This window comes from Gavia stellata, chromosome 1, assembly GCF_030936135.1.
Source record: "Gavia stellata isolate bGavSte3 chromosome 1, bGavSte3.hap2, whole genome shotgun sequence".
NCBI lineage: Eukaryota > Metazoa > Chordata > Aves > Gaviiformes > Gaviidae > Gavia > Gavia stellata.
Window position 1 is genome coordinate 27,897,399 of NC_082594.1, and position 25,306 is coordinate 27,922,704.

At 38.5% G+C, this 25,306-nt stretch overlaps 1 protein-coding gene across 1 annotated transcript in view; it reads right to left on the minus strand.

The window, feature by feature from the left end:
- The window catches only part of TRPC4 (transient receptor potential cation channel subfamily C member 4), a 107,685-nt gene that overhangs the window by 18,026 nt on the left and 64,353 nt on the right, over positions 1–25,306 (minus strand). Inside the window, exons 4-7 of the mRNA XM_059833350.1 lie at positions 14,021–14,160; positions 5,146–5,459; positions 2,683–2,878; positions 799–993 (exon numbers count right to left, since the gene is read on the minus strand). Coding sequence (XP_059689333.1) covers positions 799–993; positions 2,683–2,878; positions 5,146–5,459; positions 14,021–14,160 — 845 coding nt within the window. The remainder of the gene's footprint in view (positions 1–798; positions 994–2,682; positions 2,879–5,145; positions 5,460–14,020; positions 14,161–25,306) is intronic.

A 25,306-nucleotide genomic window follows, 5' to 3' on the forward strand; every position in this document is an offset into this window, starting at 1 on the left:
AGCAGATATCTGGTAAGTTGAAGTCCCCCATGAGAACAAGGGCTAGAGATTATGAGACTTCTCCCAGATGCTTATAGACCATTTCATTTGTCTCCTCGTCCTGGCTGGGTGGTCTATAACAGACTCCCACCATGGTATCTGCCTTGTTGGCCTTCCCACTGGTTCTTACCCAAAAACATTCAACCCTATTGTCACCATCATTGAGCTCTAGACAATCAAAACACTCCCTAACATAACTACCTCACCGCCTCTCCTTCCTTGCCTAATGCTAAATGCTGTTGCCTTTCAAAATGTTTTCTTTAGTAAGAAGAGCTTTTGGTAAGAATGCTTTTAATGTAAACCCATTTCATTAGATATAGAGGGAGAGACAGAGAGACAGATAATATCCCATGGCAAATATTTTATGCACAATTCTGTGTTTCATGGTATGTCATTAATACTTGAACTGTGACACTTGAGCTGGAGATCATCAACCACACCTCTGGGATTGGTAGACAAGTGTGCATATTTGATCTCTGATATTTTTATTGCTTTTAATCTTTCTTGCATTATACGTAGATGAGGCACAGTCATGGTTCATATTGTCACTGCACAGGAATACAATAATGCTTTCTCTTTAGTCAAATACATTGAAATGAATGTAAAAAAAAATACCCCATCATTCTCTGCTAGAATTATTCTATAACTCATATGCTTATTATCTGACAGTTCAAATGTTTCCCTGTTCTCTAAAGCTGAGAAAGACTCATCCATATAGCAAAGAGGATGACTACAGGCAGAGTAAAACACAGGACTTACCCCTATTGTTCCAAAACTTTCAGGTTTTCTTCTAATTTTTTTCTTGCAGAGATGTCTCCATAACCATTTGATCAGATACCAGAGAGACTTTGGACTTGGTATGACATTGAAAGGAGTGGGCAGAGTTCCTCCTTCTTCAAAGTAACTCATCCAGAGTTTTGTTCGAGCAAATTTCCACTCAATGTCTGCATGATCCTGCACACAAGATACACAACACCAGCACAGATGTTTCTGTAATTAAGGCGGTGAAACAAACCTCTAAAAAAATCTGAAAACCTAAAACTAGAACAACACTGAAATACTAATGAATTTTCTTGTTAAAATACTGGCATCTTCTTTTGACAGAAGGTCTTTAACACAAAGCAAAGCTAAACTGCTTTACTTCAATAAAGAGATGTTAGATATGTACAGTATCTACCCACTTTCAACCATTTTTTCCTTGCTACAGGCTTTTAAATAATTAAAAGTCTCTCAAACAAAAAAGGATAATTACAAGCAGAAAAATGCGACATTTATGGAAGAGATGTTTTGTTATAACAGCAGCTCATCATTATTCCACATAGATCACTCTAATTACCCTGCTGTGTAGCAGCTTCAACAAGTCTGTAAGTCTCATGCACTCTCTTAATAATTGCCAGCCCCAGAAGTTCACAAATACGTTATCCAACAAATCATGAGGCTACTTAAAACTGTTGAGTCGAGTATCTTTTTTTCTTCCTACTTCAGAATTATGTATTTGGAATATTTGTGGCGGGGTTTAAAATTTATTTTTATTTGAAATTTTATTTCTTTTGGATTCTATATAATATTGCATAATTTGGAAAATTTTGGAAAAAATCAGAACTAATGTATATGGAAAGATTGCTAAATCCTAGCAGCTGAACAACAAGTTTAGATCACTAATGTTAGACTTGGACAACAAACACAGTAGCCAAGAACTTAAACTACAGATCTAGCCCTAGCCTTTAACATTTAGCCAGATATACAGTTATCAAAACAGTAATTTAGAAGTTCTAGTAGGAAAAGTATTCTACCTACAGTCTAAGTTTTGATGAATGTTAGTATGTTGTGATATTGTGTACCAGACTTTGCCAAATACTGTTATATAAACACATGTAGTCAGTATTTCTTTTATGGAAAAAATTGTAATTTCCAGATTTGAAAAAAGGCACAATTTAAAATACTAAGACTGTGAAGCTTTCTTTTATTTGTTTGGTTTCTGCATGATCATATTTAAATTATCATACGATGAATCAGTGTTTATTTTCATTAGTCTCCTTAATAGACAGATGAGAAATAATAATAAGCCAACAGCTCTGATAAGGATAAAGACAGTTTCATTAAATGAGAAAACAGGACACTGTTGAATGAGAAATCATGACCTTTTGTTTGAATTGCTAATGGGTCCAAAATTGTCCATGAAATGTGGGCATCCAGTTTCTATTAACTGTATATTCACACCATATAAAAATCTAAAAACCCCAGCCTTTTGAAGGTTAATAAATACAATGTATTAAAAATAGAGACAAAACAATCTTTGGCAGAGTCTCTTTCTCTGGAGAGGTCCTGTGCAGTGCAGCTTGGGCAGGGCTGTAGCCCATGTCACTTGCCAGTAGCTTTAGGACACCCTTCTCAACTCATGAGCTGGCTTGTGCAGCAGGGCCACCTCTTCCCCATCCAGAGTTGTGGGGAAAATCCCCTCTGCCCAATACAACTGGGGTCTGGTTTTTGTGTCCTTCCAGAGCAGTGCAAAAGAATTAGAACACATCAGAGAATTTGTCCCAATATCCTGCCTGTAAAAAAGATTTACTGCCAGAAAAATGGGATGTAGGAAGAGAGAGAAGGTAGTTATTATAAGTGTTCTAAGGATAAGAAACAACTTACAGCAATAAGTTGGTAAGAATTATTCATCATAGCTATTAGCATGTTGAGCAGAACAACCAGAGAGATTACATTATAGGTACCAAACATGGTGGCCCCAACAAATTCAGTAAATTCATGCCTTGCTTTCACATTGGTCACATAGAGATTGATGAGTCCAAATATAGACCAGAATAATGACTGCAGTGTTTCAAATAATCTGAAAAACAAAACCCGAAAGGAATAGCTGTATAATAACAATACATGTACTTTTCAGATTGCTCAGTTTTTCCCCAAACACACAAAAGTCCTTGACTTGATTGAGATGAATGATACTTATCACAATATAGGCAACATATGTGGAATATCTTTCTAGGGAAACAATGGCTTAATGTTTCAAATCTGAGCCTCTAGATATACAATAATGAATCTATAAATAAGCCTGTGAGTAAAAGGCTAATTTTGTTCAAACTTCTGAGGGATGAATAGAGTTTTAGAGATCTGATTTTGGACACCTGACTTTTTGAAGTATTTTGTCCCTTTGCCTTGACTGTAGAGTATAGAACAAGGATCCAAAAGTAACTCAATGACTGTGTTTCACCAAGATATTAAAACAATTATGGTATCTACTTGGTGGTGCCAGTTTATGCAATTTCTAGTGTGTGTTGAGAGCCACTGAGATAAAAGGAGTTGTATAAGTAGAAGCACATTATTATTATTAGCATATGGGTTTTTTTGCAAAGAATGGAGACATTGAAAAGACAAAAATGCCACTTTCAAATGAAACTTTTGCTTTTATAACTAAATGATATGATACTCCCTTAGAGTAGTTTGGGACAACAGCTAGGAAGATAAATAACAATAACCAACTTTAAAAAAGCCTCTGCAACTAGATAGCTTGACATAATTTCACTTTTGTACAATGTTCAGCTACATTATAATGTCACAAGCATGGGCCCTGGTTAGCCCAGTTGCTCCTGAAAAGTTTGGAGCAAAATTTTCTGCTTGTCTGGTCCCATATCTTGAGATTATTTGGATTGAGTTTTCCCCATGGCCTCTCTCCTGCTCCTTCACCCCAACACCAGAAGCAAGCTACCCAGACCGATGTGTGGGCCACCAATGCTGTCCCCACTGCACCTGGAGCAGGGAAGCTGCTGAACTGCGGGGACTTGTACCACCCTGGGCAGTCCTGCACGATGGGACCCGTTGTCCAGAATTGGGCAAAACGTAACCCTTCAGCCCCTTTCTTACCACGTGGTATTGTCTGCGAAATGTAACTTTGTCATGCAACCCAGTACAGTGCTGTCCTACAGAGATACCTGAGAGGGCAGTATGCTTTCATCTATAGAAACTCTAGGTCCTGAATCTCTGTTCCTGTTATACAAAGTATACGAGTGGTAAAGTACTGCTCTGGAGTCTCTTGTATTGTTTACACTTGTCTGAGCACAAATTGAACAACCACTATCCTCCCCTGCTCACAGTTACAGAAAAGGCTCATAAGGCATCACAGTTTGCCTTGACACCGTCTTCTGGTGCTAGTACCAGAAGTCCCCACTATTTCCCAGATCAATAATATTGCTTCAATCAATGTTCAGCTCTGAAAAATTTCCCTGTGCTTTTCTGTTCAGATCACACAAAGTTTAGACCTGCATAAGATGTTATTAATATGCAAAATAAATACAGTGTACCTGAGCAAAGTTACTTGATTAAGATGATATAAAAGGTGTTATTTTTATAAAATTATTTACTTTGAGCAGGAAGCCATTGTTAATAAATACATTTTAAAAACAGCCTAGATATGATTTGTAGAAAATAATAGGGAACAGGTATTTATAGCAGGAGTTTGATTCAGATTGGAAATTGAAAGATGAGAGTTAGTATTCATTTGGTACTCATTTGGTATTATAGATAAACTACAGAACAGAGTGAAGTAAAATTGATTTTTAAGTGAAAGAAAAATAAATAAACGTTAAAACAGAAATTAGAATACAGTGTTTGATTGTGTGGAGTAGACTTAGGGTCAGCAGAAGCCTGGACTGAATTTTTTTTCCTGCCTCAGTTTATCATATTTACAAGGAACCTCCATGTTTTAGAACATGAAACTTATTTAATGCCCACAGGTAGACATAGAAGAAATGCAGAGCGACAGCTGCCAGGATAAGCAAGCTCTGATCTGGTGACCTTTTTTCCCTTAATTCTAAATATGTACTTTCTAATCTCGTATTATCTTGCCCTTCACTTTATTTTATCTTTTTATCTTTTGAGATATCTTGAGTTGTACAGTCTTCACTGTGGTATGGGATGAACAGTATTACAGAGTGATGCAATGTTAATATTTTTTTTTTTTTATTGGGGTAACTAGATGTGTCTGTCAGGCCACCACTATAATACCAATAGAAAACAGACGGCCTCTTTCCTGTAAAGAACATCTAAGCGATTAAAATATTGGGGGCAGAGGGAAAGGATAGAAACAGATCAGCTACTTACGTTGAAAATGCATTATTCTGCTTTTCACATCGTATTCCTTTGCAGTTGCCGGGTTCATTTGTCTCATAGTAGAAGTACAGCTGATTCAATCCATTTGCAAAAGCTAGCAGCACAAGGCAGTATATGAAGAGAAACTTCAAAATGTCCAGCAACATTCTTCCTAGAGATATCTGCAGAGGTCCCAGGTGAGAATTTGCAGTGAATAATGAGATCAAGCGTAGGGAGCTAAAGATGTTTGCGATTGCAAACAGGGCTTCAGCCACCAGGGTTGGATGCCACATGTCCCAGCTCTCCCGTGGAACTAACCCACTATACTGAAAACAAGCAGAAGGGAAGAAATTACTCCTCTATTTTTATGCATAAACAAGTATGTCAGTTTCTTTATAAGCTGTTCAATTAATTTGCAGATTGCACAATAAAACTAAACATCATTTGGAAAGCAACATGTCTTCAGGACAGCTTTTTATTTTAGCAAAACAGAAAATGGGCAATACCCATGTACTTGTCTTTCATTTTTATCTGCAGGATGGTCTATTCTTTCTAGTTTTTTGCCTGTGTTTTGCATTTTGTTTTAATTTTCACAGTAGCAAAAACAAGTCTAACAATTCCGACTGAGAGTAAAAGGGACAGTTTTTGAACGCTTGAGTTTTTAGAATTATAGAAACTTTCAGCTGTAGAATTAGGTAAATCAGGTCTTTGGAGAACAGTGCAGATATGACAATGATGGATAGAAACCGCAAGAACTTTGGCAAGTTGGAAGAAAACATTTAATCAAGGAGTAAGTATATCGCTTAATCACTAACACTGGACCAATGATGAAAAAGCTCTTTATTAATGATCCATGGCAAACTGCTTGTGTGTCTCATTATCAAAAAGTCTGATCCCTGGAACTGTGACTCTTCATTGTTCCAGCTCTATCAGAAAATTTCTTGAAAATGAAAGATGTTACTTTGTACTGAGGATTAACTACTGTGGCAGACTCATTATTATTTATTTGGTCTCATAATCTGTTTTACAGAACGTATCAGAGGACAGAATCTATGATATGAAGCACTCTAAAATGATGGGATAATATAATATGAAGCAGATTTCAAAGAGGGACTATAGTGCGATCTGTATACACCTACTCTAGGCCACCCAGATGCATCTTTCAGAGCTGCTGAGCATGCCCTCAGTAGGAAGGAAAGGGACTCTTCCGTGTCACTGGGGCCAGATGAAACAACTTAGCCAGGCATCACAACATTTCCACTTCACACTCACCCTTCAAAGAAGGTGACTGCTCTCAAAGTGGTTCAAGACCACCTGAGGAAACTGAATATATATAAGTCTATGGGACCTGACAAGATGCAACCCAGAGTCCTGAGGGAATTGGCTGATGTAGTTGCCAAACCACTCTCCATGATATTTGAAAAGTCATGGCAGTCAGGTGAAGTCCCCAGTGACTGGAAAGAGGGAAACATTGCACTCATTTTTAAAAAGCATAGAAAGGAGGACCCTGGGAACTGCTGACCTGTCAGCCTCACCTCTGTCCCTGGGAAGATCATGGAATAGATCCTCCTCGTAGCTATGCTAAGGCATGTGGAGGACAGGGAGGTGATTCAAGACAGCCAGCATGGCTTCACCAAGGGCAAGTCTTGCCTGACCAACCTAGGGGCCTTCTATGATGGAGTGACTACATCAGTGGACAAGGGAAGAGCTACAGATGTCATCTCTGGATTTCTGTAAGGTCCCCCACAACATCCTTCTCTCTAAATTGGAGAGATAATGGATTTGATGGGCGGACTGTTCAGTGGATGAGGAATTGGCTGGATGGTCACATCCAGAGGGTAGTGGTCAATGGCTCAATGTCCAGCTGGAGATCAGGGACAAGTGGTGTTCCTCAGGGGTCAGTATTGGGACCAGTACTGTTTAATATCACAGAATCACAGAATCACAGAATGATAGGGGTTGGAAGGGACCTCTGGAGATCATCTAGTTCAACCCCCCACCAGAGCAGGTTCACCTACAGCAGGTTGCACAGGAATGTGTCCAGGTGAGTTTTGAATATCTCCAGAGAAGGAGACTCCACAACCTCTCTGGGCAGCTTGTTCCAGTGCTCTACCACCCTCAAAGGAAAAAAGTTCCTCCTCATGTTTAGATGGAGCTTCCTATGACCAAGTTTGTGCCCGTTACCTCTCGTCCTGTCACTGAGGACCACTGAAAAAAGACTGTCTTCATCAATGACAGAGACAGTGGGATCGAGTGCACCCTCAGCAAGTTTGCAGATGACACGAAGCTGAGTGGTGCAGTTGACACACCTGAGGGACGGGATGCCATCAGAGGGACCTGGACAAGCTTGAGAAGTGGGCCCACGTGAACCTCATGAGGTTCAACAAGGCCAAGTGCAAGGTCCTGCACCTGGGTCAGGGCAACCCCTGGTATCAATGCAGGCTGAGGTATAAAGGGATTGAGAGCAGCCCTGAGGAGAAGGACTTGGGGGTACCGGTGGATGAAAAGATGGACATGAGCTGGCAGCGTGTGCTTGCAGCCCAGAAGGCCAACCATATCCTGGGCTGCATCAAAAGAAGCATGGCCAGGAGGTCAACGGAGGGCATTCTGCCCCTCTACTCTGCTCTTGTGAGACCCCACCTGGAGTAGTGCGTCCAGCTCTGGAGCTCTCAGCACAGGAAAGACACACTTGTTGGAGCACGTCCAGAGGAGGGCCACAAAAATGATCAGAGAAGCTGGAACACCTCTCCTATGAAGAAAGGCTGAGAGTGTTGGGGTTGTTCATCCTGGAGAAGAAGAGGCTCCAGGTAATCTTATTGTGGCCTTTCAGTACTTAAATGGGGCTTATAAGAAAGATGAGGACAGACTTTTAATAGGGCCTGTAGCGATAGGACAAGGGGTAATAGTTTTAAACTGAAAGAGAGTAGATTCAGACTAGATAGAAGGAAAACATTTTTTACGATGAGGGTGGTGAAACACTGGAACAGGTTGCCCAGAGAGGTTATAGTTGCTCCATCCGTGGAAACATTCAAGGTCAGATTGAACAGGGATCTGAGCAACCTCATCTAGTTGAAGATGTCCCTGCTCATTGCCGGGGTGGTTGGACTAGATGAATTTTAAAGGCTCCTTCTAACCCAAACCATTCTATGATTCACTGATTCTATGATTCAAATTGCGGATGGGAACTGGGCATTGTTTTGGACAGTGCTAGTTGACACAGGACCCCACCATGACGGGGTTGCTCTAACCAACTAGTAGTGCAGGTGAGACAGTCCCAGTGCCTGACAGCAATCCCTGGCACAGTTTTATTTACTCATATACAAGCAGCCATAGCATCTGACAGTCTTGTGGATTTGGGGATGAGAACTGCAGAACTGGAGAATAGTAGTCCATTGAAGAGTTAAGAAATATTCAGCCTTTCATTTCAGCCACCAGTGATATTTGTTCTCTACAGAGCAGGGAATTAAATCCAGACCTCCTGGAGTCATAGGTCAGTACTCTCTTCATTAGACTATCCTATTCCCTAATGATGATGCTGTAAAATCAAGTCTTACTGCATTTGACATTATAGCTCCAAGAGAGATGCTATTTTGCCACATCTATTATTGCCCTTTAGTTGAACTCTGATTGATTCAAGATCAGAGATGAAGTAACAGGCAGCAGAAAAAAGAACTGAGTTACCAGAGACATCAGCTAAGAGATAAAAGCAAGAAGAAAATGAAGAAGAAACAATTTTCAATGTTCATTGAGAAAAGAGAGGTGAAAACTCCTCAGCATGTTTTCTATAATGTCTTTCTTTGAATAACATTATACAGTATATTACTGTGAATTCTGATGGCACTTTACAACCCTGCTATGTGAAAACTTGCACCTATTAAATACCTAGGAACAATTGTCAGTACAAGCAAAGGTTAGGTGCTGAACAGTGCAGTAGATGCTCAGATTAGGGAAAAGTACACAAGGTGTTTTGGGGGAATAAGATAAAATACATTCATGAAAAAATTTAAAGAAGATATTTGAAACTAGGAAGAGATAGAATTTTTAGTAGAGAATCAAAATCATCCAACTGCAGACATATTTTATGTGAAGGCAAGTAGCAGCAAATTCCAAGGAAATTAAACAAGCAGGGGAAAAAATCTAAGGAAATAGATTCTGAGAAAAACATGGAACTACAGGACACTGATCAATGATAGCATACGATATAGTAAGAGAGCAAGGATCAAGTTAAACCAATCAGGTGTGGACAGCCACAACTGTGCTCTCTGTCACCTCCTTTTACAGTCAGCAAAGAAAAATGAGCTTTTCTAGAGTAGTAGGAAAGCAGATATCCCAAACAGGTCAGATGAGTTGCTCTTCAACTTTCTCTGTTTCTCCTCATTGATTATTGGGATAGGGGAGAAGTTATCTTATAGTTGTAGTCTGACAAGGTGTATCCAATGTCACCTTTTCTAGAAGAGATGAGGTTAAGGAGAAAGGTGAGAAGAAAGGACTTTATCTATGATGTTCTGGATTGAGACACAAAACAGGTGTGTTAAAACAATCAGAAAAGATCAAATGACCTCTTATTTGTAAAAGGGAAATCAAAGGTACAACTGTTATTTCAGCTTAACTGAATCTGCATTTCTTGGGCCTAAGTGCTTCCTGCATGTGTGGATACAATGCAAAAGGTCTCACGGCTGTAAGCAGAGAGTGAGGGCTGTTATTTTAGTTTTGAGGAGACATAATTTAAGAGGCTGAAATACTTGGCTGAAAAATAGTGAGAAAGGTGAAGGCCTGAGAAGTAAGCTTGGAAATTATCTGTGAAATATACTAGCTGAAAGAAGATAGCAAACAATACAAAGAAATTCGTAAGTATAAGAGGGATCTGACAACAAAACACTATTGATTCCACTAACTAAAAGATGCTGAAAAGAAATCTAGAAATATCAAAGAAGAACCAGGAGAACAAAGATCACATGTGAAAAGGAAAACAAAGCAGAGGAGCAAAAAGACTAGGCATATTAAAACCAGAAACAGTGAAAATATGAAAAAAACCCCAACTATATGTTAGGACCAAACAACAAAACATGCAGAATTGAAGTATTTTTTCTCTCACTCATGCTTGTTGATGTTCTTCTGTTCTATATAGAAGTAATAAATGGTTATTGTTCTAGGGAATGGAAAATGGAAAGAGCAAATATAGCAATGCTGAGCTTGTTGTAAATCATGATGTTGATACTTCACAGTCTTTCTTTTATTATTTTGTGACCCTGCTGAATTTCTGCCCCCAGTTCAAATGCAAACAAAACCTTTTGACATGTAACAAAGCCAAACATAATTTAATGTGATTAAATAAAACCTATTACTTGTTCGTTGGTTGAAGGAAATGTACATGGCATATCAGTGGAGAATTAAGAAGAGCAGGAAACAAATTGAGCAGGATATAAACAGTAGAGTTTCAAGGCAAATATACGATGATTGTGCGATGTCACCCAGGGAATACAAGATAATAATTCTTGATCCTTACTCAAAGGAATTCAAATGCAAATCTAATATCAGAACCATTTGTGAGAAAAAAGCTGAGTGATCACTTTTTTCACATGAAAACAAAAGTAATGAACAGTAGATCTCATGAAAGCACCAAGAGAGATCAAATAGACATGTCGATCAGGCTACCTGAATGTTTAATGGCCTGTTGGACCGTGGTGAAATGTGACCCCCTGTTTCTGATAACAAAAAGAAAGGTTAAGTAATACCCATTTCAGGAAAAGAACATTAAATTCTTTCCTGAAAGGTCATATTGAATGTGAACTCTTCCTATTTTCAAATGTATGTCCCAATCTTTGCATTCATTATGCTGAATTTCAGAGCAGCAGTAGAAAGAGAGCTGGGGGATGGCCTAGCAAAGAGCTTTAAAACAATAATTACACTGAGGAACTGAATCTATAATTTTTCGGGGGTGAGAAGGGTTAACACTCCTATGTAAATGGACATTTTTTCCATGAATCTGGTGAAACATCAATCAAAACCATTTTACAATGCAAACATATAGAATGAAGATGTTAGCTTCTGCAGACCTGGTGACAGAAGAGAAATATAATCTTATTTACTACTGAACAGGGCAGATCTGACACAGTCATCATTAAGCCAGTAAATATTGAGACAAATAATGTATTTTAATTGCTTTTCAGAGTTCTTGCCTTGAATAGGAACCTGTTTCCCTACTAGCTTTTCATGTCAGTGGCTGAGACACATAATCAGCAATATGAACTTGCATGCAATCTCTAGCAGAATTGGAAGCAAGCAGCACTAGGTTCAATGCTCAGGTTTAACAAGTATTTAATATAAAGCAAGCAGGTCTGCATATAACTTGGCATTGTACCTAACTTTATGCATCAGTACAAAATAAATTCTCTTCCAAAAACATAAAAAGAAACATTTTTCTTAGAGCACAATGATTTCTATTTATATTTATGACCCTTCATCAAAACAGATGTATTGCTTAAAATCAGTCATCTTGTACTATCATAAAACATGTGACAATGCACTATTTATAATCACATTATTTATCGGGGAGAGAATATTTTCAGTGGATATACTGGGTAATTTAAAAAGACCTCACATGTTGATATATGACCAGAGACAAAAAGCATAGCCCTTTGAAAAATACGAGATATACTAATTTTATTTGAATACTGGCAATGAAACAGATAAATTTGAGTTATCTTAGCAGTTCGCTCATCCTGAAATTACACTCTTTGGTGTATTTTACACTACCCCATCAGCTGCCGTAAATAATATCTATCTGCTTAACTACTGTGTCAGTCAGAGAGCCTTGAAAGGGCAATAAACACTACATTTTTCTCTCGGAAAATCTATCACACAGGAGAGTAGTATGAGGGCACTCTCACAACTCTATTCAAGGGAGTTGATTAAAATGTTTTCTTAGGTGGTTTGAGCTGATTCATAGAAGGTAGAATATATCTAAGAACTGGGCTTAAATATTTCATTCAATAAATACAGAAAAGCTGTATTTTAGAAAATACTGTCTTGCAAGGTTTAGGAAATAAAAATAAAAGCTTTACATCAAAACGTACTGGTTACATTTGGCATCCTCTCAATCTCACCTGGCATGGAGGTGGGGACCTCTGTTGTAGGTATCTGAACTAAAAGTGGCAGGGTATTAAATTACACTTGTATTACTTTGTTCATTACATCATCATGTGTTTCAATTGACTACCACAACTGAGGCTCTTTTAAGGAACAAAAAGGTGTTTGGCTGCATCATTGCACATGCAGTAAAAAAATAATAGCTGCAGAACCAAAGATAGTGCTTTATGCATTGTGTTGATTATGACTGGCATACAAGCACTAATTTGGAGAGTAATGGATGCACATTATCCCAGATACTGTCACCTTGGAATCTGATTACTGTAAGCAGAAGCTGTCTGGGAGATGAAAGGATTACAATGTCTTCCAATTAATATTATTCTAAAGTGAATAATTGGCCATCTCCAATGCTTTGGAAACAGGCATTTTCAATGAACTGCTCGCTTTGTTACATCGGACAGTGAAACAACTATTCATTTTCCAGTCACTTTATGATAAGGCATCCTTGTGTGTAAAAAGGCATTTCATCAGCTTTAAATGACAGCTATCCTCACACTTCTGAGCACCTTGCTCTTTCAGGCAACAGCTCCAAATTTCTATGAGTGAGAAGACTTCCAAAGGCTTGCATCCAGAAAGACAGCATGCCAGAAACCTTTTGTCACGGGAGGAGGCTGGCGTGTCAACAGATTACAGGTCTTTGCTCATCCCTGCCCCTGATCAACTGACATGTGGACCCTTGTGAACAGACATAAGATGATATAAATTAGAAATTCCTCTTTTCTTCTATACTTGTGGAAGGGCTGCAGTGGGAACAGCTGCTGTTTGAGGATAGGGAGTTGTAACCAGCTACTTGACGTCTGTCTCCTCTTCTTTTCCCAGCCAAAAGGATCTTGGCGGAGGAGAAACTCTCCTTCCATGCGTACAGGGTAGCTGGTGGCCAGAAACTTGAAACAGTTGAAATACAATGCTGATCACAGTGGCCAGTAAAAATGGGCTTGTTATCTTTGCTTGGATGTGATAAGAGCTCCATGACAGATGCTAAGAAATGCTTTCATTTCCTTTCAGATGTGGTTTCCTTGCATTTGAGAACATTTTTTGATTAAAATAATTCATTTTATGAGGAATTTCTATTGTATTATGGATTCATGTTAAATACCTACAAAATGCAACATGTTCCATGGCTTTGGAAAGAAGGGCTGTTTTGCTGGAAGATACTTCAAACAGTAGGAATATAAAACTATTCATAAAAAGTCCATGAAAAGGATGAGAAAATGAGCACACCCTGTCTCAAGTGACCGTTTTATCCCCTTCAGGTTTACTTTTTCATGTTGCACTTAACATAAATTTTCAAAACAAAATTAAAATCTTGCTCTTTAGCGTTCCTCCCATCCCTAATTTTGAGTAAGTATTTTCTTGTAGTCCTGTCTGGAAGTTTTGCATGGTGCATAAAATTGTCTTAGGGGCAATAATTTCTTACTGAAAAATAGGCAGACTAACACAAAACATAATTTTGCGCAAACATTATTAAATATTACCAGTGATTTTCCTTTTCCAAGAAAATGACAGTATGACTGTTCAGTATCAAATAACAGAAGATTGCCTGGGCCAAGAAGAAAACAGTATTTTGTTAGCTCTTGTCCTGGTCTAGCTTCTTGTCATACCTGCAGAAGATTCAATGAGCACATCATACACCTCTTGCACTGCTAAGCCTGCAAACCTCCAAACACAGAAAAAAGTTTAAAGAAGCCTAATTTCATTTATCTAAAATATTTTGCTGAATTTCTTAAAAAAAGTTTACCTTTGAAAATGCAACAATTTTCAAAGAGATTGTTGCTAAGTACAAGGAGTTCATTACAAAATCCATGAGGTTCCACCAATCATGAATGTAGTCCTGTAGTCCACCATCCCACATCTGTTTAATTTCACCCCAGATAAAACCTGTAAATAGAACATAATTCATTAAGCACGAATATTAAATAAAAAAGGCTGTGACTATTCTAGACACTTATCTCACAATGGATTGATTCTCCTTACATTAATTATAAAGGGAAGGTGAATAAATGCTCCAAATTATACATCTAGTTAGGTGAAATTTTATCTTCCCAGTAATGTTTCTGGAATTAATTTGTCAGGCAAAACCAAAAAAAAAAAATAATCTGCTCGTACAAGGGCAATTTCTTTGGCTTTCTTCAATCTCTTTTCCCATTATATCCTAATAAGTATAAAAAGGGTCTTAAAAGCAGTCACCACTGCCAACTCTGTCCTTGGTATCTGCTGCAATATAATTCAAACTGGGAAATTTATGACTGCAGGAGTCAATCCAACACATTCATTTATTTCAGTTGGAACCCACACAACAAGGAAGAGAATTTCTGTTGTTGTTGTCAATGCTGAACTAAAGTCTCCCTTTTCCATAGGAAAGAGTAGTGTCTCCAGCAGAATATTTTTTGTTGATTCCTTCCTTTGGGACATGAAGGAATGGAAACTGTTTTTAGGTGTGCAGAGCACACATTGTGCCGGACACAAAGTGATACAGAAATACTCAATCTCAATGGGAAATTTTGCAAGTTGTCTGACATGAACTTGGTTTAACAGCTCCAGAGACAACTGGGTGGAGACTCTTTAATGCTATAAACATTAAAACCTCTCTGAGGAAGATATTCCACCATATTGTATAACATGGTGTAATAAAACAACATGGAACATTTAGATGTGTATTTCATATTATTATCTACAGAGCTTTTTTGATAACAATACCAAAAGAGCTTTTAATTTTTCACAGTTAATTATTTTCTGAAAGGAATTCCTTACTTTTGTGCTCATTAAAGGGACAAAATTAACTACAAAAGAGAGCAGTCTCTCACATATAGATGTCGAGATACAGTTAATTCAACATGGCTCTTCTCCACCTGCTTATCACATGTTCCTTTAGAAAATGTTGAATGAGCCCTGCATCACTCTAGTCTTAATTCACCTTGAACCTTAACATTTTGTCTCAATAATCTTCTAGTTGACTGCATGGAAAACTATTGTCTTCTCTCAAATGTGATCCCTAAGAAGTAATTCCTGGTCTATTGTTGTTTATGTCAGGTAGGTTTTTGAGTTATTTGGAAGGCAGGAGGGGGATAGATGGGAGGAGTACGACTTTGTTTTGTAGTGTTTAGGCTTGAGTCTTTCTGTCTCCTGATTGCTTTCAAAAGGAAAGGTTCCCTTCCTCACTACCTTCTCCTTTCAAATCTCAGCCACATGTTCCTATCTTGTTTCTGTGTATCATCATTAGTAATCACGAGCCTCAGGAGTATCTGAATCATCTGATTGGTCCAGCAACTTTTATTTTCATAGGGTTCATTTTCAGCCATGCCACCATCACTATTTCAGCATTCTGCAGAGCTGGAGGAACATATTCTGAGAAAAGACTATGGTGGGAACATATAGACAGGAAAGTGGGATATGCCCATTTTAGTGTTTACAACAGCCTAGACAGACTGATTGCAACTCTATGTTTAGGTTATCAGATAAAACTAATACACAAAATATAACACTGTTAAGAAGCTAACATTCATTTTCAAGCTGCAATCAATTGTGATGAGTCACAGTGAGAAAACAGTTGACCATTATTGCATGGCAGGGGTCAATATCCACTAACAGCATCCACTGCTGCTCTTAACCCCTCAGGTGCCATCACAAAGGGAACACACCTTCACAGGGCTCCTAAATGCCTGCCCATTTTAGCCTGTGAAATGACTTAACCACTTACTCTTCACAGAGCTGGTCACTCTGACACACAATACGAACATGAAGAAAGCAGGTCTGGCTCCCTCTTCCCTCCACCATCCCCTCCAACCTTCAACGCACAGTCCATGTACTTGCAAATATCCCTGCTTGGTCTTCCACTACCTTTTAGGCATGTTAAGCATCATCAGGTCATAAAAGCAGCTGTTTTGTGGGCTGCAATATAACCTTCACATTTCAGACACTGCTCTGAATCACCCCTGCTCCAACTGCAGAATGGCACATAAAAATAACCATTGTGCCACAGGAGCCTGAGGAGACCTGGCTCCAGGCTCAGAGGAGACCTGGAGCCAAAGGCTGTGTAATACAGATATGGCTCCTAAGCCTCTGTGTTAGAGAACAGTTCCTGGGGTTTTTTTATTTAGTACTACAGACGTAGCCCCAGGATCCTGACACTGGGAAGACTGCTATGGCACAGAAAGCAGACAGCTGCTTTGATAGAAAAACGCCAAGTAAAAGAACTTTGTAGAAATCAATACACATTCATAGAATTAAATAACCTCTTTTGTAATTCATCACAGTTAAGCATTCCCTTTAAATTACGCTTTAAAAACAGAGCAGAAATAGGTTGGGATGATTAATAAGATGAATGCTTAAGTGAGAAGCTGAAGGTTCATTAATGACTTCTGCTGAGATATTCCACGATTCACAACTAGCCAAGGACATGAACTGACACAAATGTAACAAGGCTGTTCTCTGTAAGACTGTTGCTCAGCACCATGTGCTTTGGTAGCAGTGCCTGAAATATAATAGAATTATGTACAGATTGAAAAAGAAATGCTGACTAATGCTGCTGCATTTGATCTGTTTTGTGAGTGAAAAGCCAGACTGTTCTTCCAAGCACTTCAGAAAAGAAATGTAATTGTAAAGGTGACACTAACAGAGAAATACTGACCTATTATAGAATAGTGGAAGAAAATATATGGCTATTGTAAATTTGATAATTTTTAATTAGAAACACAACTAATCCAAACAACCAGTAATGCTGAATTTGTTTGGCAGCTGAAAGTTCTGAGTATACTTTGACATCATAATGGTGGTGGTTCTAAATGTTTTTCTTGATTCAAGACAACTTTTATGTTCATCCTGATGCAGGGCTTGTTCTCTTCAAGCAAATTACTATGGAAAACTGGAAATCCTACATTTTTGTTGGCTGTACTGGAGATGTGATATTTTAGTCTCTCTTGCCTGCCAAACCATCTAAGTGCAAACTCCATATATAAATACAGTTACTGAGATCTTATGGGGGACTCCAGAGAACTTGAAGCTAGGCTGACTGATGGATGCTATGTTTGTGACAGACACACAATCCATGCATGCACAGTAGAGCTTCCCTGAGATGTCTTTTTGAAGGCAAATCTTTGAAGGTGCAAAATCCTAAGGATGATTGCCAAAATCCACAACTCCAGGGCAATGTCACCATGAAAGCTGAGATCAGAGTCTTTGGAGGTACCAGGTCTCTATGGCTAGGTATCCTGAGGTGTCCTCAATTAGAGCAATGAATGCTGGAAGAACTGGGATCTCTGGCGTTCTGTAAATCCTCCCAAGCGTGCCTGAAGGGTTATCCTAGAAAAGTGTACTCTGCAATCCCAGAGCCTTTCTGCAAAGTGGAAGACTTCTCTAAGGCCTGGTGAGCTTACATGATGGAGCTTTTCTGAGCAACAAACACCTCAGGGATTCCATTAGGATTAATTTATGGTCACGTAGCCAGAGGTCTTGAAATCTTGTTGCAGATCATAACTATATCTTTTTGCAAGAAGGAAGGGTCAGGGGGAGAAGTCAGTCAGCTCTTATCTTCACAGGGTCTGATACAATATGCCAATTTTGTTCTGTTACATTCATTGGGAGAATCAGGAAAAGGCTAGGAAAATCTAAGCATTTTTTCAAAAAAGAAAAAGACATCCAGAGATCAGGGCAGCATTATCTCTGTGACCTTGCAAATTTCCATTTTCTATTTAGAAGACAGGACACAACGCGACTTTATTATTTAAGGAGACTTTTGGGCAATTCCAAAATATGACCTGGCATGATAGAAGAGGAGAAGACGTGCAGTGACAAGACTGTCTAATGGGCACGCTGTTACAGGTAGGAAAGAAATCTAAAGTCCAGGCATTGCCTGTTTATTAATGTGCCAAAGCATCAATGTTATCACATGGTGACAGAGCTCATGTCAGAGCTATGTGTTCAGCAGCAAGAAAGAAGATGTCTCAACAAAGCAGAGGGGACATCACCAGCCTGCACACAGGCACTGGGAAAAAACTGCTAAGAGGAACCAACCAAATACAGGGGGTACATCTATGCAAGAGCCTTTAGACAGTCAGGCTGGGGACAAGTTCATTACCCAAAGCTCTCTTTACCTCCCCGGGAGGAAACAAGCATCTCCAAGGCAATAATCCTGTCATCTGCAGGTGGCTCACTCTTTCCATTGACTGAAAAGGGAGCCATAGAGGATTAGGCTGAATTAAAACAGACGTCTAACTTCCAGGTGCCTGTATTTAGCTGAAATAATTCCACCCAGAGCAGATTTCACTGCTTTAGCCGGATAATCTTTGCTATATTCTGGTTGTCTCTTTGCTCCAACTGTGTCCTTCCTATCTCTTCACACGAGCTAGATTTCACACCTGTCTCTTATACCCTCACCTATCCATTCCCCATCAACCTGCTTTTATCATTTATTGCCACTTGAAAGGAAATTATCAACATTATGCAGCTCTTCCACCTCATTAATCAAGGACTGAAATTGAAAAGTTGAAGGTGAGACTTTGAAGCATTTGCTGCATTGTTTATAACTAGATACTGGAGCAGTAAAAGAGAAATAAATAACAGCATGGATATTTTGAAACAGGCTGAGATGATAGAAACAAATTTCATTAAACACCCCCTGGTTTTAATGGGATTAAATAGACATAAATGCAGTGCAAGAATCCCGCAGACCACATGAGGCCCTAGGAATGACAGATACCATGGAGCGGTTTTGTATAGCACTGTGAAGTATATATGCAAGGTGACCAGTGCAACCATTTGACTGAAGTCCAGTTTGTCTGATGCAAGAAAGGAACTGAAATAGATCAGATAAAATAAATTTGGAGAAAAAAATGGAATCTGTGTGCTAAATATATTTTCTTTTTGCAGTAAACATTTCTGAAAATTGATGAAAACACTTTTCTTCTAAAATAAACCCTACATATTGTAAAAATAAACTTTATCTAAGCCAACAAAATAGATAGAAATTAAAACGCTTCTTACTGAAGAACAAAAGGCGCTGAAATAAAATAAGAACTTTCTTAGAAAAATACCATCTTTCATTATAATTACCTCAGAAGAATTTTAAAAATCCTTATGAATTGAGTAATTGATATCACATACTACACATGATCAGTCTGTAGATTTTTTTATATGTAGATACATCAATACATATACACTGATAAGACTAGCTTTTATGTTATATATTTATCTACAGACTTAGATTTTGAAGTTATGTTTCCAGTCTTGAAATCTTTGGATGTTAGACACTGAAATGCCTTTTAAAAAATGTGGACCTACTTCTCTGTTCATAAAGTAAGACTCAGTTTGTACTCACACCTTGCAACTTTAAGCAGGGCAGCAACACAGTACTCTTAAGAATGCTCTCTGTCACTTTGGATAAAGCCTTGGGTTAGACACAATATCTTTTTGTGCAGGCTGGCAGATAACTTTCAGATGGTAAAAATTCTGGATCTATCCCGATTGATCTCATTATAAATTCACAGCTACCTAGACCTGTGATTTTACTCCTAAGGAACATGTCTCTCATTCTCATGTAAAAGAAACAAAAAACAAACACCTCCTCTATGAAATCCATTCAGAGGTGTATTATGTTCTAAGACAAAAAATCCTAGATATACTTTGTCTAAATTCCTTTCTTGTACTGAATCTTGAGTAACTATAAAAATAAAATACTTTTTCCATCATCTGTAAAAATTCACAAAAATGTTATGCCATCTCCACTACACTGACTTTTGTTGTTTATAATTATGGTTAAAATCTCACTGTAAATAATAACATCAAGATTTGTCAAAGAAAGATACAAAAGGCAGTATCCTGAACTATTTTTGGTTTTAAAAAGATTTGTGAATCCCTAGCTAATTTTGTCCTTACCTTTCCCACAAAAGGTTGGTTGCTCTGTGCTATTTTTGTTCCTTACCATTAAGTGATGGGAAGCAAGAGGTTCCTCAGGGTCAATCTCTGCATGCCAAGTTCAACAACAAACTTTTAGTATGTTTCTTGGAGAACATATTTTCAGTGGACTGTGAAACCATTTAACTGACGAACTCAACTTTGCTCTACTATCTAGAGTTTTTCACAGATGATACAACAAGAAATGAGACAAGCTGCTAATGATCTAAAGCTCTCTGAAGCAAAGGAAAGTCATTCCAGGGAATTAAGTGAACATTGCTAAGGCTTGAAATATCTCTTCTGTTTTACACCTGGGCTGATGAACTGATCTCTGCTGAAGCTATATGAAGGTAATAAGAACAGAGAGGCATGCTGGCATAATTCAGGGGCTCCCAATCTCTGGGGCATATTTTGTTAACAGAATAGAGCTATTTCAAAGGAACATGCACAAAATCAAAAGCATGCCTTCTGCTTTCCCCTGGGGACAGGGAAATGGGTGTTTGGGAGGGGAACAACTGTGCACAGTGTCTGGGTCCTGTGTCAGGTCAGGCAAAAAGCTGGGAATGACATGGCCAGAGGCACCATTTATGTCCCAGCTCTCTTCCCAGGACAGTTACACTCAAGCAAGCTGAGACTGGGAATTGCTGGTTTAAATTATCTGTACACACAACTCAACACTGAGAATACTTAATATCTAACCTCAAGTCACTCTTTGTCTGCACTTTTTTATCTGTACAATTGAATTTAATTCCTTACCCCACTAAAAGCAGTGAAGATGAGTTTAGTAATGCCTCTGGAGTGCACTGAAAAGGTAATGAACAATATGAGGATTATGGAGAATTCGAGCTTTTTGGATGAACTATACTCTATCAGAGCTGACAGCATTCAGTGCTGATTGTGTACCAGCAGTATGTTTACTCTTGTGTTCAAGGAAAAGTATAATTTCTAAGAAACAGTGATCAGCTGCAAATGAAACTGGTCTAGGCATGGAATTATGAATTATGGTGTTATATATATGTATTTCACCCACTATGGAATGGCAGGTGCAAATGGTTTGAACAATCAGCATTGAACAGCCCCTCAAATATTTATGGCTTAGCTTCACCACCTAGTCCAATAGCATCAGATTGTTCAGTTGCTTGAGTATTTATGCAGTAAGGCATCCATATAAGTGGGATGTAAGTGGGACAGCTGTTCCTTAAACCCAGTATCTTTAGAAGAGACAGTAGCCAGTAACTTTAGACCACACACTTTCTTTCATAACTTGAATAGCAAGAAGTCTGACTTTCACAGTACTCCTATAAATGCCAAAAGCAAATATATGTAATTAGCAGTTAATTTTTTTTAAGCAGTCTTTTGAATTTCCTTTGCGAAATGTTCTGAAATGCAAATGAACTGTAGTTCATTATCATAGTGGAAGATTAAAGGAGATTTAACTTACTACATCTATTGTAACATTATTGGCCCTTTTTCTTCTCCTATTTTTTTGCCTCTGTAAAACAGGGTTTTGGTAAAGAATAGGAATATAAGCCAAGAAAAAATGTTTAATGTCCTGGAGTGTATGCAAAAATAAATTGTAACCCTGGATTGACTGTTATGTTCAATATGAGTTGGCTAGTGAGTTTAATAAAGTTCAAATTAATCAAAGATGCTCATCCAAACCATTTCAGGTTCATGCAGCTAAGTCTTCCACACCAGTGGACTGTAGATGGTGATGGTGTAGTTGTCACGATCTAGAGAAACATAAAAGATACTGTGTTTCTGGAATGTATCATGTGCTTAAACAGCAGTGTCTAGTGCCATTTTAGATGCCCTATGTATCCAAGGTGGCCACCCCATGCATTGTCAAAAGGGTACAGGTTTCCTGTAGTGTATTTATCATAGGTACAACCTCTCTGTGAGTTTATCAGACTTCAAAAATGGGACCAGGTGCCTCTTTGCAGCAACTCTTTGATTTCTTTTCTTTATGTTTACTTTCATTTAATCTCCTAATTCATGATAACTGAACTTGCTAAATACCTGACTTTGGAGTTAAGGGACTATAGATGTGTACCTAAATATGGAGATAGAGTACAGAAATTCTGCACATTTCTGCTTTTGAACTCTGCTCTACAATAATGTTGTAGACAGAAATTTAGCCAGCCAAAAGTATTGGTTCATTCTCTCAGGTATTTTTGCATAGGAGTCTACAAATCTCTTTAAAGAAAAACTATATCCTCATTTACTGCTTGTAAATCTCTATTAAGCTCAACTGGTTTACATGATGAGTGGAACATGCATAATTTTACTCATTATCCTTTAATCTCCATGGCTTCATTGAAACTGTTTGTGGCATGTATTTATCAACATTGATTTAATACAGAAAATAGTTTCTTGCTTTCACAAAAATATTGTGGAGAGGGTAAGGAGCAAGGCTTATATCCTAACTGTTACCATAGACAGCCTTAATTTATAAAGCAATATGTATCCAATGTGTACAGTACTGCAATCTAATATTCATTAAAGTGTATCTCCAAACATCTGCATGTTCCTTATCTTTGCCAGCACTTACTACATTCTCTCAGTGTTGCTAGAATAATATAATGAAGATATTGTTATCAGGTAGTTAATAGTAAGAAATACAGTTTTCAAGCATGTGCAAGGCTTAGATCCACAAAGGGATACAAGGCCTGCAGGCAGAATGAATGAATGCATAGCTTGTCTATGAAACACAGAAAGGCCTGTATAGCATTCCTCAGAGCTAAAAAAAGAAAAGTCCTGCACAGACCAGCTCAGCATTGTATGTGCAGTTCTAGGCAAGTCCAGAAGTGGATATTTAGAGATGTAAGAAACTGCTCATCCCCTTCTCTCCTATTAACAGGCATGCAAGGATTTGAACATCTCAATAATGAGGATCTAAACTTCGTATTTGGGAGCCCAGTCCCATGCAGGGGTTTAGTCATTGAAATATTCCGTGATTCAATGTCTAAATTAACTGCACAGTACTGAAAGTAAAATTCACCATGCAAGAGACCTAAATTCCCCATAAATTGCATTTTATGCTCACTTTGAGTTTCAAGCACCTAGCTGGATCCACAGCCTATGAATGAGTGCTAAGACAGCCTGGACAAGAAGAACAGCAGGAATTGGAAAGAGGAATGAGTCTCAAACACGGCATCTTTCCAACACTCAGAAGCCTATGTCAGGGCTTCAGTTAGATGTCTACATGAGACTAAGTTTCAGTGTCTGAAACGTCTTCCTTTCCTGAAATGCTTAAACTATATACCCCAAGAGTAGTGTGAGTGTTTGACACTGCAGCTTTATGGCTAAAATTCTTGCACAGGGAATAGGAAACCTGCCTTTTCTCAGCCTGAGAGAAGACTGAACCTCTGTCCCAGGAGAGTACTAGGGCAGGAGTAATGGTGTGGGGGTGAAACAGTCACCACTCCTGCTAAAAATGGGAGAAAGGGAAACTTAAGGAGAGAGAAATAAAGAAGACAAAAAACCCAACAGGTGTCTTTAGCCTCCTTACCAAGGGCCGCTACTGGGAAGCAAAGGCATCAAAGCTAGGCTTTGCACACATGCTGCAGGCCTTTTCTGTTTTCTTTGTCCTCAAACTATAGGATTGTATGTGAAAATGTGAAATATCTGAATGCTAGAGGAGCAAGCACAATGGTACTCAATTAAAAACAGGACTGAAGTCCACAGAATATCTTAGGATCCTGCCAAAACCTGCTTCCATCAGCAAAATATTGTGATCGCAAGAAAACATCTGATTGCACTGAATACTATATATGATTATTTTATATTATCTTGTAAAAGCAGAGTCCTTGTTTGCAGCTCTTAGGCATTGCCCGTGGGAGGGAATTTTTCCATAGCTAATAAAAGTGTATGCAAAATGAACATTCAGACAGTCATCGTTAAGGAAGAGAACTCCCTTTATTTTTTGTACTCTATTTAAACACTGTAAAAGGCCATTAAAGATAGGCAGAACACTATTCCATCTAGCCTAAATTGCAGCTGATCCTGAAGACTTAGGGAAAGGATTTGAAGACAGAATAAAGTAAAAGCTTCCAGGTTTTCTAAGTGCAGGGGTATCCTTGTCCAGAGATAACATCTCTGCCACTGTGACTGGGAGCCACTGATTATGGCTGGTTTCACACTATGGATGAGATTCAGAAACCAAAGCACAGTCTGTAGCTCCATTCTACATGGAAGACACATTTACAAAGGCTTTTCAAATTTAGGATAGATTTCTACCAGAAGAGCAAAAAATACATATGGCTACCCATATTTAACTGGAGGTCATGGCACCATTGAAAACGTTTTCCCAAAGAAAAAGTCTTCTGACTTTTTTTATCATAACCAAAACAAGACAGTTTTCTTTGACTTCAGTTTTGCAAATGGCAACACCATTCTAGATTAAATCTTAAATACACAAAGACACATATCAGCCAACACCACCAACAACCAAAGAACAAATTAAAATCATCTACATAGAAAACGTTAATCTTAAATATTTAAAACCAGGTAAACCTACAAGTAACCGAGTAAAAGGTCCTGTTATGGCAAGAGTCAGGCAGTCCTGACAAGAAGTGACTCTCCTGATGTTTAAATAATTAATTTCATTAGTGGGTCCAGTTTTGGGATCCCCAACAGAAAAGAGATATTAACTGGCTGAAGTGAACCTACTGAAAGGCCATCAAGGTGACTGGGGACTGGGCCACATGATGTACAAGAGGCTGAGGGAGCTGGGTTTTTTCAGCCTAGAGAAGAGGACACTAATGGGGGGATATTACTGCTGTCATCCACTAATGAAATTGCTGCTTATGAATAATTGGAATCAGACTTCTCCTAGAGGTGCACATTGGAAGGACAAGAGGTTGCATATTATGGCATGGAATATTCCAGCTGATACCAGGAAAAAAGCTCACCAGTGGCTAGACACAGGCACAGGTTGCTGCGAGAGGCTGATATCCGTCCCTGGAGAAATTCAAGATTTGACTGGACAAGGACCTGAGCAATCTGATCTATCTTTGTAGTTACCCTGTGTTGAGCAGTAGTTTGGACTAAATGGCTTTGAGTGGTCATCATGCTGTGTGCATTATCCTACATTCTGACTGACGTTGTGTTCCAGCTTTGTCTGGGATTATTTTCC